The 19311-nt window shown below is 41.9% G+C and overlaps 1 protein-coding gene across 1 annotated transcript in view; it reads right to left on the bottom strand.

Annotated features, from left to right (window-relative positions):
* The window catches only part of LOC126483686 (GTP-binding protein Rit2), a 109919-nt gene that overhangs the window by 86592 nt on the left and 4016 nt on the right, over positions 1-19311 (bottom strand). Inside the window, exon 3 of the mRNA XM_050106770.1 lies at positions 913-986. Coding sequence (XP_049962727.1) covers positions 913-986 — 74 coding nt within the window. The remainder of the gene's footprint in view (positions 1-912; positions 987-19311) is intronic.

The following is a 19311-nucleotide window of genomic DNA, read 5'->3' as shown; positions in this document are numbered from 1 at the left end:
TCCCTGAACCATATTGAGGCTCTTATGAGGCGTAATGGAGACTGCAACATCGCTGAGCTTGTCACAAGCAAGCTATTGCATTTGCATACTCTGAAAGGAACCTGATTGGTATACCATCTGGACCAGAAGCACTGCCTTTATTAAATGATTTAAGCTGCTTTGCTAGACCGAGGATATCTACTTCTATGTTTCTCATCTTTGCAGTTGTTCTTGATCGGAATTCGGGAATATTTACTTCATCTTCTTTGGTGAAGGAACAGATTTTTCATTGAAATACTTTGACAACTTTTAATGAGAAACATAGATTTATGGGCTATCATTCAAATGGAATATTGTGAGAGTCTAAGAATGAAATGGAACAACTTGTCTTAAAATCTTAAATGAAAGTCGCAGACAGGCACAACAAAAAGACTACTGAACATGTAAGCTTTCAGCCAGAAGTCCTTGTTTAAAAAAAAACAAAAAACACATGCACACGCATGCATGCACGCACACACATTTACACTCATGCAAATGCAACCCTCAAACACATGATCACTATCTCTGGCTGCCACGGGCTCTGGCCTCAGCAACCAGAGACAATGGTCATGTGTGTGAGTTGCATTTACATGAATGTGTTAGAGTGTATGTTGTCTATTTCAGAAGATCTTCTGGCTGAAAGGTTACTTTTTTAGTAATCTTTTTGTTGTGCCTGTCTACAACTCAACATCTCCGCTGTATAGTGAGTGAAATCTATCCTTTTTATAATATTGTAATATTCCGTACTGGACTTTCCATTGTTTAATCTTATATGAAAGTGAAACAATACAGTCTGAAGGAACATGAAACAAAAGGGGTTATCTCTATCTAATATTATTTCATCTGATAATTCTCATAAAAAATAGGGCACTAATAGTAAAAACATCCTATTACCTGGCCCGCAGTATCCAGTATATCCAGTTGTGATGCTTCACCATCAATTACAGCTTGTTGTTGGTATGCATCTTCTGCAAAGCAATGAACAATTAACATTTTCTTGCACTTATAATGTAATTATAACATTTTAACCTAATTTGCTGACAAAAGTCACTTTCAGCTGAACTGCGATCTATACAATCACGATAAAAAAAAGTCATGTAGACTTCGTCCCTTTCTCTAAGGTTTTGTTCTAGTGCAAAGGTATCCACCAAGCTCCCATCTAATGAAAATCCAAGAAGTTAGGAACATCTCATTCACCACTCGTCATACTGAATATGCAGATTTAAGGATTGAAAAATTATTGTAGCCTCATGGCAAGTAGTAGTGCTCCTGTAAAGCTCCAGTACAGGGATTCACTTTTTAAATTTATCAGTAATTATATTATTTGAAAAAATCATTGTAAACAGGTAAATATCAAGCTACAAACAGGAGACAAAATGCACAATCCGGGTGACTCATCCCCTCACCTTACATGATGTCAGGAGACAGCTCATTAAGCTGGATAAGCAAGGCAAGGTGAATGAAGTCCAAAATCAAGCAATAAAAATAAAATGTTAATTACATGTTCAGCAGATCATTTGCGTAATTTTATCTGAATGTTGTGGACAGAGTTCGGTTACATAAATTGCTCATCAGTATGGCTACATACTGGGCATTTATATGCTAATTAGTAAGACACTGGCTTCAGTTTCATAGGAGTATTACTCACATAGTATACTTATGATAGGTAATCAAAGTATTAATTATTAACTCAAAAAAATAAAGCTATATAATAAAAAAATCGAAGCTCCAGGTAGGAATAATATCAACAATGTAGGAAAAGATAGATTGTTACTTACCATAAAGATAACACGCAATGTTTCAGAAAGGCACAATTACAAGACACTTACACATAAGCTTTCAGTCATAGCTTTCATCAGAGAAAGAGAGATACATACCATTCTTTCACACAAGTAATCACACGTCATGCACACATGACCACCAACTCCAGCAGCTTGGACCAGAATGCAACTATCACATGGAGTGGTAGCAGCAATCTGGAAGAGGCAGTGAAGGGGAGGAGTGCGCAGGGACTAGACTGTCAACAGGCACTGCTTCGGGAGATTGCGGATTAGAGAGGTGGGGAAAATAGAACAAAAAAGGAGAAAAGCAGGGAAAGATGAGTATGTGCATTAGAAGAGGGTGGCAAACAAACAGCGCAGGAGATGAGAATGGGCAGGAAGTCATAGGATGAAGGGGTTGGGAACTGCTGGGTGGGGGTGTGGGAACAGGATGTTGCTGTAGGTTGAGGCCACAATAACTATGTGAGTGGAGAAAGTGTTGTAGGGATATCTCCCATCCATGCAGTTCAGAAAAGCTTGTGGTGCATGGGAGGATACAGACAGCATGAGTAGTGAAGAAGCCACTGAAGTCAAGGATGTTATGGTTCAGCTGCAAGCTGTGCCACAGGATGGTCTGCTTTGTACTTGGTCACAGTTTGGCAGTGGGCATTCGTCCTGCTAGACAGCTGGTTGGTATTCATGTGTGTGTGTGTGTGTGTGTGTGTGTGTGTGTGTGTGTGTGTGTGTGTGTGTGTGTGTTGTGGTCTTCAGTCCAGAGACTGGTCTGATGCAGCCCTCCACGCAACTCTATCCTGCACAAGCTTCTTCATCTCCAAGAAGCTGTTGCAACTTACATCCTTCTGAATCTGCTTAGTTTATTCATCTCTTGGTCTGCCTCTACGATTTTTACCCTCCACGCTGCCCTCCAATACTAAATTGGTGAACCCTTGATGACCCAGAACATGTCCTACAAATCGATCCCATCTTCTAGTCAAGTCGTGCCACAAATTCCTCTTCTCCCCAATTCTATTCAGTACCTCCTCATTACTTATGTGATCTACCCATCTAATCTTCAGCATTCTTCTGTAGCACCACATTTGGAAAGCTTCTATTCTCTTCTTGTCTAAACTAGTTATTGTCCACATTTCGCTTCCATACATGGCTACACTCCATACAAATACTTTCAGAAAAGACTTCCTGACACTTAAACCTATACTCGAAGTTAAAAAATTTCTCTTCTTCAAAAACGTTTTCCTTGCCATTCCCAGTCTACATTTCATATCCTCTCTACTTTGACCATCATCAGTTATTTTGCTCCCCAAATAGCAGAAGTCATCTACTACTTTAAGTGTCTCATTTCCTAATCAAATTCCCTCAGCATCACCTGATTTTATTGCAGGAAGAGGAGATTAGTGCTTAATGTCCCATCGACAACGAGGTCATTAGAGACAGAGCACAAGCTCCGATAAGGGAAGGACTGGGAAGGAAATCAGCCATGCCCTTTCAAAGGAACCATCCCAGCATTTGCCTGAAATGATTTAGGGAAATCACATAAAACCTAAATCAGGATGGCCGGAGACAGATTTGAACCGTCGTCCTCCCAAATGAGAGTCTAGTGTGCTAACCACTGCACCACCCTGCTCAGTCTGATTTAATTAGACTACATTCCATTATCCTCCTTTTACTTTTGTTGATGTTCATCTTGTATCCTCCTTTCAAGACACTGTCCATTCCGTTCAACTGCTCTTCCAGGTCCTTTGCTGTCTCTGACAGAATTACAATATCATCAGCAAATATCAAAGCTTTTATTTCTTCTCCCTGGATTTTAATTCCTACTCCATTTTTTTTTTCCTTTACTGCTTGTTCAATACACAGATTGAATAACATCGGGGACAGGCTACAACCCTGTCCCACTCCCTTCCCAACCACAGCTTCCCTTTCATGTCCCTCAACTCTTGTAACTGCCATCCAGTTTCTGTACAAATTGTAAATAGCGTTTCACTCCCTGTATTTGATCCCTGCCACTTTCAGAATTTGAAAAAAAGTATTCCACACAACCTTGTCAAAAGCCTTCTCTAAGTTTACAAATGCTAGAAACGTAGGTTTGCCTTTTCTTAATCTATCTTCTAACGTAAGTCATAGGGTCAGTATTGCCTCACGTGTTCCAACATTTCTACAGAATCCAAACTGATCCTCCCTGAAGTTGGCTTCTAATAGTTTTTCCATTCGTCTGTAAAGAATTTATGATAGTATTTTGCAGCTGTGACTTATTAAACTGATGGTTCAGTAATTTTCACACCTGTCAACACCTCCTTTCTTTGGGATTGGAATTATTATATTCTTCTTTAAGTCTGAGGGTATTTCACCTATCCTATACATCTTGCTCACCAGATGGTAGAGTTTTGTCAGGGCTGGCTCACCCAAGGCTATCAGTAGCTCAAATGGAATGTTGTCTACTCCTGGGGCCTTGTTTCAACTTAGGTCTGTCAGTGCTCTGTCAAACTTTTCACGCAGTATCATAACTCCCATTTCATCTTCATCTACATTCTCTTCCATTTCTATAATATTGTCCTTAAGAACATCGCCCTTGTGTAGACCCTCTATATACTCCCTCCACCTTTCTGCTTTCCCTTCTTTGCTTAGAACTGGTTCTCCATCCGAGCTCTTGACATTAATACAGGTGGTCCTCTTTTCTCCAAAGGTCTCTTTAATTTTCCTGTAGGCAGTATCTATCTCACTCGTAGTGATATATGCCTCTACATCCTTACATTTGTCCTCTAGCCATCCCTGTTTAGCCATTTTGCACTTCCTGTCTATCTCATATTTGAGATGTCTGTATTCCTTTTTGCCTACTTCATTTACTGCATTTTTATATTTTCTCCTTTCATCAATTAAATTAAATATCTCTTCCGTTACCCTTGTCTTTTTACCTATTTGATACTCTGCTGCCTTCACAATTTCATCTCTCAAAGCTATCCATTCTTCTTCTACTGTATTTCTTTTCCCATTTCTGGTCAATCGTTCCCTAATTCTCTCTCTCTGAAACTCTACAACCTCTGGTTTGTTCAGTTCATCGAGATCCCATCTACTTAATTCTCACCTTTTCACATTTTCTTTAGTTTTAATCTACAGTTCATAACCAATAGCTTGTGGTCAGAGTCCACATCTGCCCCTGAAAATCTCTTACTATTTAAAACCTGGTTCCTAAATCTCTGTCTTACCATTATATTGTCACAGAAGAAGCTGAGTAGCACAGTCACTGTGGTGTACTGGTTATGATACTAGACTGTTGCATGGAGGGTCATAAGTTCAAAATTCACCTGAACTGTAAATGTTTAATTTCTATATTCAGTTTGAGCACATTCTAAAGTATCCACAAATGTCAAGAATCATTGTACTGGAATCTTCTGTAACTGTATATATACTGTTATAATAGAGGGAAACATTCCATGTAGGAAAAATATATCTAAAAACAAAGATGATGTGACTTACCAAATGAAAGTGCTGGCACATCGACAGACACACAAACATACACACAAAATTCAAGCTTTCGCAACAAACTGTTGCCTCATCAGGAAAGAGGGAAGGAGAGGGAAAGACGAAAGGATGTGGGTTTTAAGGGAGAGGGTAAGGAGTCATTCCAATCCCAGGAGCGGAAAGACCTACCTTAGGGGGAAAAAAGGACGGGTATACACTCGCACACACACATATATCCATCCACACATATACAGACACAAGCAGACATCAGCGATGTGCATAAAGGTTAGGTGGTTGTGTTGCCGCTAAAACACGTTAAAGGACGGAGAAATTCGGGAAAATTTTAAAAAAACGTATTAAAAGGAGTGGTGTTGTGGTGAAAGATCACGAAAATGGGGCTAACAATGGTCTGACGAAGAAATAATGACGTTAAAACCTGTGGGGAGCGGCTAAAATGATCAGTGATGTGCGAAAAACGGAAGTGGAAATAAAGTGATAGTTATTAGAACTAGCCAAAATGGTTGTTTAATACGTGAAAGCAGCTGTTATTGAACTAGAAACGGTGGATTTTATAGCAGCGGTAGTGTTGAAAGCGGAAAATAAAATTTTGTTGGTTATGGTTTGGAAGTGGGTTACGTATTATTGAGTATATATATAGGCGGGATAAAATTGTATAGTAGATTACGGTAAAAAGGGGAAGGTGAATACAAAGTGAGACTACTGGTAAAAACAGAAGGAGAAAATAAAGAGAAAAAGACGACAGGAAAGATTTCGAAATGTAACAGCGACAATAACAAACGTAATTGTTGGGTTCAAATTAATGATATGGTTATAATAGAGGGAAACATTCCACGTAGGAAAAATATATCTAAAAACAAAGATGATGTGACTTACCAAATGAAAGTGCTGGCAGGTCGACAGACACACAAACAAACACAAACATACACACAAAATTCAAGCTTTCGCAACAAACTGTTGCCTCATCAGGAAAGAGGGAAGGAGAGGGAAAGACGAAAGGATGTGGGTTTTACGGTCTGCTTGTGTCTGTATATGTGTGGATGGATATATGTGTGTGTGCGCGAGTGTATACCCGTCCTTTTTTCCCCCTAAGGTAGGTCTTTCCGCTCCCGGGATTGGAATGACTCCTTACCCTCTCCCTTAAAACCCACATCCTTTCGTCTTTCCCTCTCCTTCCCTCTTTCCTGATGAGGCAACAGTTTGTTGCGAAAGCTTGAATTTTGTGTGTATGTTTGTGTTTGTTTGTGCGTCTGTCGACCTGCCAGCACTTTCGTTTGGTAAGTCACATCATCTTTGTTTTTAGATGTATATATACTGTATGTGTTCTGGCTGGAGGCAGTTCACTCCGCATTAATGTATGTGCAAGTGCTGAATAAACCTTCGTTAAGTGAAGTTAGTGTTCATCATTCATCCAATTACACCTTCTACGTGACATTATTGTGGTGGTGACACTGGGTATTGGAACTTGTGATAGCGCTCATTATCGACCACACAGTGGCTCCTATCAGGCCACGACAGAGCTGCCATTTACATGGCAAGAAACCCGAGTTCGAGCCATATTAAACAGATCGCAATCAATCGGAGACAGAAGAATAAGACATAACGATGACAGCAGCTGTGTGCCACCACACGAGACATCCTTCCATGTTCTCTGGTGATGGTGGCCAAGATCCAAACAAGTAGCTGTAAGTATATGAGCGTATAGCCAAATTTAACAAATCGGATGACACTGTGCATTTGGCTAACGCATTTTTCTACTTGGAGGGCACTGACAAGCAATGGTATGAGAACAACAAGAAGTAGTTCACAAGCTGGGAAGTATTCCAGGTGGAACTACGCAAATATTTTGGCGACACATGACGCCAGAAGTGCAAGGCTGAAGATAAATTAAAGTGCAGGGCACAGTGTCCAGGAGAAACTACAGCATCCTACATTCAAGATGTCTTGGAGCTGTGTAAAATAGTGGATCCTAGAATGAAGGAGGAAGATAAGGTTGCACATCTCATGAAGAGTGTTGCTGAGGACATGTATCAAGCCCTACTCCTGAAGGTGGTGTCGACAGCAGACGACTTCATAAAACGGTGCCAGTATATCGAGACAATGCATCAAAAAAGAATTACACGCAAGAAGTTTGAACAGCTTCCAAACATCATATCGATGTCTGTGATGGAGGAAGCAACTGATTTCACAAGTGTTCTTCGTCAGATAGTGAGAGACGAAGTTCAGAAGGCACTTGGATTGTGCAGCGAGCAAAAAATCTAAACACTTCAAGAGGTCATAAGGGAGAAAGTGGAACAGACATTGAACCCAATCTCTCGTCCTTCATTTCCTTTTAATATGGTGAAAAGTCGAGAACAAGGCAAAGTAATGTTTCTACAATGCTGCATGAGGAACCTGTTTGGGCACCAAGAAAGACTGACATCTGGAGGACCCAGGATAATCAACCAGTACGTTTCCACTGTGGACAACTGGGACATGTGGAGCACTACTGTCAAGAAAGGCGGCGGATATTTGATGACCTCCGCGCCAGAAGACAGAGGACTGATCTTAGCCGACGCCAACTCTGGGATGATGAAGATGAACAAGAAGATGAGGGTGCAGGACGACGTAGGTCACCATCACCGCAAGCTAGCCGCTGGAGAGGATGCTCTCCAACATGCCGATCAAGGTCTCCCCATTGCTGTTTACAAGCTCCAGCCGATCCCTTAGCTGCCTCAACCTAGAAAACTAAAGGGTGCAACCTTCCTTGGAGGTGAGGCCGCAAAAAAGAAATATCCTCCACCTTCAATCATCACAAAAACGATAGGAAACTCCGTCGATATCCTCATGGATGGCCAACCAGCCCAAGATTTTGTGGACTTGGGAGCATCATATTCAGTAATTCCAGAGAAGTACTGTTGCCAGCTGCAGAAAACTGTATTCGTCAACAACAAAACATTTCTGCTGAAGATGGCTAATGGGAAATATGTAAAACCTACAGGAAGATGTACCATTCGTGTGGGTATAAGTGGCCATACACAGCCCTTAGAATTCATCATCTTACAAGAGCGTAGTCATGAAGTCATTCTCAGATGGGACTTTTTGAAAGCTTCTCAGGCAATTATCGATTGTGGTCGCTCGAAGATTATGCTAAACAAGATGAGATACTGTGGGCAGGAAGATGGGCATTCGAGGGTGTGGAGACTATGTGTGCTGGATGAAGTGATCATTCCTGCAGTCAGCACTAGAAAGGTAACTGTCATGAGTCATGTCATGCATCAAGCCATGGACCTTGTAGTGGAATGTAAGAGAAGCATACAACTGAAGAATAACTTGGTCATCACGACCTCTGTTGTCTCATTTAAGAATGGATTCGGTGAATTGTTGATAGTTAAATGTCGCCGAGAACCGAAGGCCTTCCAAGACACATGTGCATAGGAAACACTGACCTGTTAATTGCAGAACAGCTGAGCATCATAGAATCCTCCCATGCCGAGTCTGTGGGCAAAATTAGCACTACTACTATGAGACAAGATATTCTAGCTCGACTGTCACCAGATCTCATAAGGAACAACAGAAGATGCTACTTGCCATTCTTCAAGAGTTCTCTGAATGCTTCAATCCACAAGTGAAGATCATATTGCAGAGCCCATGGTCATCACCAATGGTTCTTGTCAGGAAGAAGGATGGCAGCTGGTGCTTTTGTTTTGATTATAGGAAGCTTAATGAGACAACTAAAAAGGACGTTTATCCTCTGCCACGAATTGACAATACACTAGATTGTCTGAAGGGGGCTAAGTTTTTCTGAACCACGGACATGTACTTGGGATACTGGCAAATCGAAGTAGATGAGACCGATCGTGAGAAAACTGCATTCATCACCCTGGGGGATTGTATGAGTTAAAGGTAATTCCATTTGGTTTGTGTAACGCACCACCAGCTTTTGAATGGATGATGGATAATCTCCTGAATCACCTGAAGTGGACCATGTGTCTTTGTTATTTAGATGACATTATATCAGTTAGATTATATAATCAGTTAGATTATATAGTGGTAAGACAGAGATTTAGGAACCAGGTTTTAAATTGTAAGACATTTCCAGGGGCAGATGTGGACTCTGACCACAATCTATTGGTTATGACCTGTAGATTAAAACTGAAGAAACTGCAAAAAGGTGGGAATTTAAGGAGATGGGACCTGGATAAACTGAAAGAACCAGAGATTGTACAGAGATTCAGGGAGAGCATAAGGGAGCAATTGACAGGAATGGGGGAAATAAATACAGTAGAAGAAGAATGGGTAGCTTTGAGGGATGAAGTAGTGAAGGCAGCAGAGGATCAAGTAGGTAAAAAGACGAGGGCTAGTAGAAATCCTTGGGTAACAGAAGAAATATTGAATTTAATTGATGAAAGGAGAAAATATAAAAATGCAGTAAGTGAAACAGGCAAAAAGGAATACAAACGTCTCAAAAATGAGATCGACAGGAAGTGCAAAATGGCTAAGCAGGGATGGCTAGAGGACAAATGTAAGGATGTAGAGGCCTATCTCACTAGGGGTAAGATAGATACCGCCTACAGGAAAATTAAAGAGACCTTTGGAGATAAGAGAACGACTTGTATGAATATCAAGAGCTCAGATGGAAACCCAGTTCTAAGCAAAGAAGGGAAAGTAGAAAGGTGGAAGGAGTATATAGAGGGTCTATACAAGGGCGATGTACTTGAGGACAATATTATGGAAATGGAAGAGGATGTAGATGAAGATGAAATGGGAGATACGATACTGCGTGAAGAGTTTGACAGAGCACTGAAAGACCTGAGTCGAAACAAGGCCCCCGGAGTAGACAATATTCCATTGGAACTACTGACGGCCGTGGGAGAGCCAGTCCTGACAAAACTCTACCATCTGGTGAGCAAGAAGTATGAAACAGGCGAAATACCCTCAGACTTCAAGAAGAATACAATAATTCCAATCCCAAAGAAAGCAGGTGTTGACAGATGTGAAAATTACCGAACTATCAGCTTAATAAGTCACAGCTGCAAAATACTAACACGAATTCTTTACAGACGAATGGAAAAACTAGTAGAAGCCAACCTCGGGGAAGATCAGTTTGGATTCCGTAGAAACACTGGAACACGTGAGGCAATATTGACCTTACGACTTATCTTAGAAGAAAGATTAAGGAAAGGCAAACCTACGTTTCTAGCATTTGTAGACTTAGAGAAAGCTTTTGACAATGTTGACTGGAATACTCTCTTTCAAATTCTAAAGGTGGCAGGGGTAAAATACAGGGAGCAAAAGGCTATTTACAATTTGTACAGAAACCAGATGGAAGTTATAAGAGTCGAGGGACATGAAAGGGAAGCAGTGGTTGGGAAGGGAGTAAGACAGGGTTGTAGCCTCTCCCCGATGTTGTTCAATCTGTATATTGAGCAAGCAGTAAAGGAAACAAAAGAAAAATTCGGAGTAGGTATTAAAATTCAGGGAGAAGAAATAAAAACTTTGAGGTTCGCCGATGACATTGTAATTCTGTCAGAGACAGCAAAGGACTTGGAAGAGCAGTTGAATGGAATGGACAGTGTCTTGAAAGGAGGATATAAGATGAACATCAACAAAAGCAGAACAAGGATAATGGAATGTAGTCTAATTAAGTCGGGTGATGCTGAGGGAATTAGATTAGGAAATGAGGCACTTAAAGTAGTAAAGGAGTTTTGCTATATGGTGAGCAAAATAACTGATGATGGTCGAAGTAGAGAGGATATAAAATGTAGACTGGCAATGGCAAGGAAAGCGTTTCTGAAGAAGAGAAATTTGTTAACATCCAGTATTGATTTAAGTGTCAGGAAGTCATTTCTGAAAGTATTCGTATGGAGTGTAGCCATGTATGGAAGTGAAACATGGACGATAAATAGTTTGGACAAGAAGAGAATAGAAGCTTTCAAAATGTGGTGCTACAGAAGAATGCTGAAGATTATATGGGTAGACCACATAACTAATGAGGAAGTATTGAATAGGATTGGGGAGAAGAGAAGTTTGTTGCACAACTTGACCAGAAGAAGGGATCGGTTGGTAGGACATGTTCTGAGGCATCAAGGGATCACCAATTTAGTATTGGAGGGCAGCGTGGAGGGTAAAAATCGTAGAGGGAGACCAAGAGATGAATACACTAAGCAGATTCAGAAGGATGTAGGTTGCAGTAGGTACTGGGAGATGAAAAAGCTTGCACGGGATAGAGTAGCATGGAGAGCTGCATCAAACCAGTCTCAGGACTGAAGACCACAACAACAACAACAACATATTTTTCTCAGAGGCATTTGATGAACACACAAAAAGACAGAGACGTTCTTAAGTGTCTCCAACAAGGCAGACTGAAACTTAATTCAAGAAAGTCTCTCTGGAGCAAAAGAAATCAAAATACTTGGATAACTCTTGTCAAACGAAGGTGTGTGGCCAGACCCAGAAAAGGTGAGATCTATAACGGAATTTTCTATTCCTAAAAGTATTAGAGATGTGAGAAGCTTCTTCGGATTATGTTCTTATTATTATCATTTTATCAAAGACTTTTGTATCAAAGCCAGGTCACTCCAAGAATTGTTAAAAGCCGATGCTAAATTTATCTAGGGTGGTGCTCAACAAGATTGTTTTGATGTGATGTGAAAAGCTCTGATGACTGACCCTGTACTTGGTCTGTATGATGAGAGAGAATCTACAGAGCTACACACAGATGCCAGCGGGTATGGGGCAGTGCTGTTCTGGTACAAATTTTGGATGGAAAAGAGAAGGTTATAGCCTATGCTTTTAGGACACTTACAAAAGCCACGAGAAACTATTCATCTACAGAAACAGAATGTCTTGCTGTGATCTGGGCCATGTGTCAATTTCGACAGTATCTCTATGGAAGGCCATTCACAGTTGTTACAGACCATCACTCACTTTGTTGGTTGACAGGTCTTAAGGATTCAACAGGATGGCTTGCCAGATGAACACTACATCTTCAAGAGTATAACATTACCATAGTGTACAAAACTGGAAGAAAACAGTAAGATGCCGACTGTCTCTCAAGAAACCCTGTGCAATATCATCAAGACTTTGATGAAGATAGCGACTGTCTCGCTGCACTCCAGGATATCTCTGCTGAGCAGAAGAAGGATGCCAAGATATCTCAAATTATGCTTGCCTTAAATCAGTCAGAGGACATGAAAGGACAATTTAAGGTAGTTAATGGATTACTTTGCAAGATAAACTGTGAGCCATTTGGAAAGAGGTGGCTACCAGTGATTCCTAAACACATGCGCTTGGATGTTCCCAATTCCACCAGCCGAAATGCCTTTCCAGCCTGTTGGGATAGACCTCCTTGGACGATTTCCAACGTCTGCTAGTGGCAATAGATGAATTATTGTTTGCACTGATTATCTGACATGCTATGCCATTACAAAAGCCATGGAAACAGCCAAAGTATCTGAGGTAGCCAAATTCATCATGGAAGATATTGTATTAAAACATGGTGCCCCAAGGTCATTAATTATGGATCGAGGAAAAGTTTTTCAATCAAATCTCATGACAGAGATAAACCACCGGTGCAACATTACTCATCACATGACAACTGCCTGCATATTCCTTCACTATTTGAATAATTTCTTTTCTCTCATCACACATTTCTTCAATCTCTCCATTGTCTGCAGAGCTAGTTGGCATATAAGCTTTTAATACCATGGTAGGTGTGGGCTTCATGTCTATCTTGGCATCAATAATGCGTTACCCACGCTCCTATTGTTTTATTCATTACTAAACCTACTCCTACATTACCTCTATTTGATTTTGTGTGTATAACTCTGTATTCACCTGACCAGAAATCTTGTTCCTCCTGTCACCGAACTTCACTAATTCCCACTATAACTTTAACCTATCCATTTCCCTTTTTAAATTTTCTAACCTACCTCCCTGATTAAGAGATCTGAAATTTTATGCTCCAATCCGTAGAAAGCCAGTTTCTCTTTTCCTGATAACAATGTCCTCCTGAGTAGTCCCCGCCCGCAGATCTGAATGGAATTCATCCAAATTCATATCAATGTAAAAAGCAGTTCACTGATAGGAGCAGAGCTGGTAAATGACATGGCTGCTTTCATGGGTGGCCTGACCTCTGATGGTGCAGGATAAGCCAACGACAGGAATAGAATAGGAAGTGCTAGATGGGTGAATTGGGTAGGTCTTGTGACTGGGATTTCCTTGGGGCAAGGAGTGGGGACTGGGAGTGCCATAGGGATGGACTAGGATGTTGCGATGGTTGGTTGGTTGACAGAACACCACTTAGGTGGGGTGTTAAGGATCTTCGGTAGAATGTCCCTTATTTCAGGGCATGATGACAAGTAATCAAAGCTCTGGCAAAGGATGTGTTTCAGTTGTTCCAGTATGGGATGGTACTAGGTGACAAAGGGGTACTCCTTTGTGGCTGATTCTAGGTGGTGGTGGGAGGATTGGGGGTATGAGGAGAAATGGCACAGGAGATCTGCTTGCAGAGTAGGTCTGGGGGTCAGTGTATGTCTGTGGAACCTTTGGGAAGACCCTCACAGCATTCTGAGCAATGGAGTTTTTGTCACAGCAGATACACCATCACCAGGAAGCCAGGGTATATGGGAGAGATTCTGAGGAGAGGTTCTATGAAAGGCCTATGGCTGTAAACAGGGACCAGAGGTTGTGTTGGACTTCTTGGTTGGGATCACTTGGACAGAGTTTATAGGTGGACAAGTCAGATAACTGACGGAGACCTTCCACCAGGTAGTCACTTGGGTTCATAACAATTCACTCTGTGTTCCATTAGAACTCCAACACCTTCTCTCCTATCTGCTTTACCTGGTCCTCCTCAACCCAGTCTGCCACCATCCTAGATGTTGACCTCCTCCTCTCTGATGGCTTCATCTCCATCTCTGTCCACAGTAAACCCATCAACCAGCAACAGTACCTACATTTTGACAGCTGTCATCCCTTTCAAACAAAAACATTCCCCCAATACAGCCTGACCACCAAGGGACAGCGTATCTGCAGTGACAAGAACTCGCTTGCCCTGTATGCTGAGGGTCTCACCAAAGCCTTTACAGACAAGCACTATCCCCCAGACAAACAGAACGCCTGTGCCATTTTCTCTCAAACTCCCAATCCTCCCACCACCCCCTTGAACCAGCCACAAAGGAGTGCCCCCTTTGTTACCCAATACCACCCTGGACTGAAAGAACTGAACCATATCATTCACCAGGGCTTTGATTGTCTATCATCATGTCCTGAAATGAGGGAAACCCTACCCAAGATCCTTCCCATCCCTCCTAAATTGTTGTTCCAGCACTCACTCAACTCCATAACATCCTAGGCCATTCCTATCCCTTCCCAAACCCAACCCCCTTGACACAAGGATCATATCCCATGTGCAGGACCTGCCCGATCCACCCACCCAGCACTTTCTCCTCCTGTCCTGTTACAGGTTTATCCTACCCTACCAGTTCTGCTCTGCTGAAATCATTGCACAGCTTTTTACATTGGTGTGACTACCAACCAGTAGCCCACCAGGATTAACACCTAACACCAAACTGTGGCCAAGAGCAAAGTAGACCATCCTGTGGTACAACATGCAGCTGAACGTAACACCTTTGATTTCAGTAGCTGCTTCACTACCCAAGCCACCTGGATCCTCACCTCCATCACTAGCTTTTCTGAAGTGCGCGGACGGGAGTTATCCTTATACAACATCGGGGCCCTGGAGCTTTGTTCAGTTTCAATGATCTCAGCTATTTCTCAACACCATTGACACTACTACTTATTTCATTCAGCATCTCTGTCTATAGCCCTAGTCTTTGTTTTACACCTATTATGCAATAGACTGTTTCCTCAGAAGCTTCTTTACAGTGACTGTATACGATGGAGGTTGCCTCCTATTATGAACTGTTCTACTGGGTACATATCTATACAGTGCATGGTCAATTATTCTTTTAAACGTGAGCCAGAGTTCCTCTATATGTTTCTGACCTGTGCTGAAAATTTCAAGTTCCTCACTGAGATATGACATTACTGCTTTTAGCAATTTCGATGTGCATGTCCTCAATGTGGTCAGGTCTATTTATTGCCATGAAATCCAATATATTTCAATCATGAGTAGGTTTCTTAGCTATCTGTTCTGGGTAATTTTTAGAGAAGACATTTAATAAAGTTTCACAGGATGTCTTATCACACCCACCACTAACAAAACTGTAATTTTCCCACTTAATTGTTGGATGATTAAAGTCTCCACTGATGATTTCGGTGTGACTGGGGAACTTACGTACAAGTGAACTGAGGTTTCCTCTGATGTTTTCGGTTACATCAGTTAGCCTTCTGCCACCGAGCAGTGTGTCAGCAGTGTGCAAGTAGCAGCAAGTGGCTTATTTAGCGTTCATATAAGTGTAGCAGTCAAGTTGAAAATTTGTTTGAGTGTTCTTAGCGCACTTGTTTAGTTAAATCGGTCAAATCATTGTGTAGTTTCGTAATTAGCAGGGGCAGATTTGCATTTTAACATCTGTGACATGTAAAGTCGCGTAGTCATCTGTCATTTGTTTATTTCTTTCAAATAGTCTTTGTACGTTACTGACAGTACAATTAGCCTTCTGCCGCCGAGCAGTGTGTCAGCAGCGCACAAGTAGCAGCATTACTGCATTTACTAGGCAGTCTTGTATTTTAATAACCATTTAAATTTTGTGTCGAATTGTTTGTGCTCTCTGTAGATTAGTTCAGACATTCTTTGCACAACAGTATTTAGCATGGATAGGGGCTGCGACTGCTGTGTTCAGATGCGGGCCGAGTTGGCATCCCTTCGCTCCCAGCTTCAGGCAGTGTTGGCTTCAGTCACACAGCCTGAGGCTGTTGCCAATGGGCATCACTGTGGGGGTCCGGACGGGGGTTTGTCGGGGACGGCCAGCTCGTTCCACGCATCCCCCGATCGGACTACGGCTGTGGCTGCCCACGATACTGCCCACATTGAGGCTGACCCCTCACCCATGGTAGAGTGGGAGGTCATCTCGAGGTGTGGCAGAGGGCGAAAGACATTCTGGATGGCTGAATGGAAGGCCTCTCCAGTTTGTCTGACAAACCGGTTTCAGGCTCTGTCTCTGGCTGATACTGATCTTCGGTCGAATATGGCTGCTTGTCCTGTTCCAGAGGTTGCCCCTCAGTCTGCAAGATTCGGGTGGTCGCAGAGGGTGGGCTTACTGGTAATTGGGAGCTCCAACAACAGGCGCGTAAGGGGGCCCCTTAGGGATATGGCTGCAAGGGAGGGGAAGAAAACCAATGTGCACTCCGTGTGCATACAGCGGGGTGGAGGGGGGGGGGGGGGGGGGGAGAGTCATTCCAGATGTGGAAAGGGTCCTTACGGATGCCGTGAAGGGTACAGGGTGCACCCATCTGCAGGTGGTCGCTCATTTCGGCACCAATGATGTGTGTTGCTATTGTAGTGCTACAACGATGAAAATTAATATTACGACGATGTCAAACCTTATTTCCATGATTTAAAGAAGTATTCATGAAATTAAAAATGTAATTATAATTTTATTAGTTTCATTTTTGTGCTAAGTGTATCAAAGACTTTCTAGTGCACGGAATAAATTAGCATTGTTTGTACTACGAAACTATATATTATTGTTAAGGGTTAAGCATGTAATAATTCAATGTAAGACGTTTTGTTGAGTCTGAATTTTGTTCTCGTACTGGTCGGTAGAGAAGGAAAAGTTCCTTAATTGATGTGAAGGTATAAAGGCTGTAAAAAGGAGAGAGAGAGAAGGTAAATACAATTTATTCAAAACAAATATCTTGAAGGTGTAACGCCTTGTGATTTCCTATAGCTAAAAATTGCAAGGTCTAATCTGAGCCTGTCCTGAATAACAGCGAAGAACATTTATGTTATCATATATTTTCTTTGTTTGATCACGGTTGTGATTCACATGTTCTTCTTGTTATGCAACGCATTATGAATATTTTCATTAAACGCGCAAAAGTGCACACAGCTTTAATCGAACCTGCATCTTTCGGAAACAATAACTTTTAATCAGTACAATTATGCAAATACTGTCTAAATCGCAACCGTGATCGCAAAAGTGTTTCCTGGACCAAATAATTCTTATATAATGTGTATTCTCCAAAGCGAGCAGCATTGCACTATCGCTGACTCGCAACAATCGAAAGAGTAAAAAACGGTGCTTAAATAAAATTGCCACCTTTTAATAATTATTATTATCTCATTAAATAAATAAATAGCAATTCAGTGGCTATCCAATCAATAAACAGGGGGGGGCAATTCACTATGAATCGGAGGAAATCCTCTCTGGCTTCCGGCGGCTATCTGATTTGGTGAAGACTACCCAGTCTCACTAGCGGGGTGAAAGCAGAGCTCACCATCTGCAGCATCATCGACAGGACTGACTGCGGACCTCTGGTACAGAGCCGAGTGGAGGGTCTGAATCAAAGGCTGAGATGGTTCTGCGACTGTGTGGGCTGCAGATTCCTCGACTTGCGCCATAGGGTGGTGGGGTTTTGGGTTCCACTGGATAGGTCAGGAGTCCACTACACACAGCAGGTGGCTACACGGGTAGCAGGGGTTGTGTGGCATGGACTGGGCAGTTTTTTAGGTTAGATGGCCTCGGGCAAGTACAGAAAGGGCAACAGCCTTAAAGGGTGTGGGGAAAAGTCAGGGCATGCGGGGACCAAGCAGCAATCGGTATTGTAATTGTAAACTATCGAAACTGCGTTGGTAAAGTACCGGAACTTCAAGCGCTGATAGAAAGCACCGAAGCTGAAATTGTTATAGGTATAGAAAGCTGGCTGAAGCCAGAGATAAATTCTGCCGGAATTTTTACAAAGGCACAGACGGTGTTGAGAAAGGATAGATTGCATACAACTGGTGGTGGCGTGTTTGTCGCTGTTAGTAGTAGTTTATCCTGTAGCGCAATAGAAATGGATAGTTCCAGTGAATTATTATGGGTGGAGGTTATGCTAAACAACCGAGCTAGGTTAATAATTGGCTCCTTTTATCGACCTCCCGACTCAGCAGCATTAGTGGCAGAACAACAGAGAGAAAATCTGGAATACATTTCACACAAATTTCCTCACCATGTTATAGTCTTACATGGAGACTTTAATTTACCAGATATAGACTGGGACACTCAGATGTTTAGGACAGGTGGTAGGGACAGAGCATCGAGTGACATTATACCGAGTGCACTATCTGAAAATTACCTTGAGCAATTAAACAGAGAACCGACTCGTGGAGGTAACATCTTAGACCTACTGATAAACAGACCCAAACTTTTTGACTCTGTAAGAGCAGAACAGGCTGTTGCAGCATCCATGAATATGGAAGTAAATAGGAATAGAAAAAAAGGGAGGAAGGTTTATCTGTTTAGCAAGAGCAATAGGAGGCAGATTTCAGACAACCAAACAGATCAAAACGAAAATTTCTGTTCCGACACTGACAATGTTGAGTGTTTATGGAAAAAGTTCAAGGCAATTGTAAAATGCGTTTTAGACAGGTACGTGCTGAGTAAAACTGTGAGGGATGGGAAAAACCCACCGTGGTTCAACAACAAAGTTAGGAAACTACTGCAAAAGCAAAGAGAGCTTCGCTCCAAGTTTAAACACAGCCAAAACCTCTCAGACAAACAGAAGCTAAATGATGTCAAAGTTAGTGTAAGGAGGGCTATGCGTGAAGCGTTCAGCGAATTTGAACGTAAAATTCTATGTACCGACTTGACAGAAAATCCTAGGAAGTTCTGGTCTTACGTTAAATCAGTAAATGGATCGAAACAGCATATCCAGACACTACGGGATGATGATGGCATTGAAACAGAGGATGACACGTGTAAAGCTGAAATACTAAACACCTTTTTCCAAAGCTGTTTCACAGAGGAAGACCGCACTGCAGTTCCTTCTCTAAATCCTCGCACAAATGAAAAAATGGCTGACATTGAAACAAGTGTCCAAGGAATAGAAAAGCAACTGAAATCACTCAACAGAGGAAAGTCCACTGGACCTGACGGGATACCAGTCTGAT

Source organism: Schistocerca serialis, chromosome 6, assembly GCF_023864345.2.
Source record: "Schistocerca serialis cubense isolate TAMUIC-IGC-003099 chromosome 6, iqSchSeri2.2, whole genome shotgun sequence".
Taxonomy (NCBI): domain Eukaryota; kingdom Metazoa; phylum Arthropoda; class Insecta; order Orthoptera; family Acrididae; genus Schistocerca; species Schistocerca serialis.
This window is presented reverse-complemented; position numbering and strand designations above follow the sequence as displayed.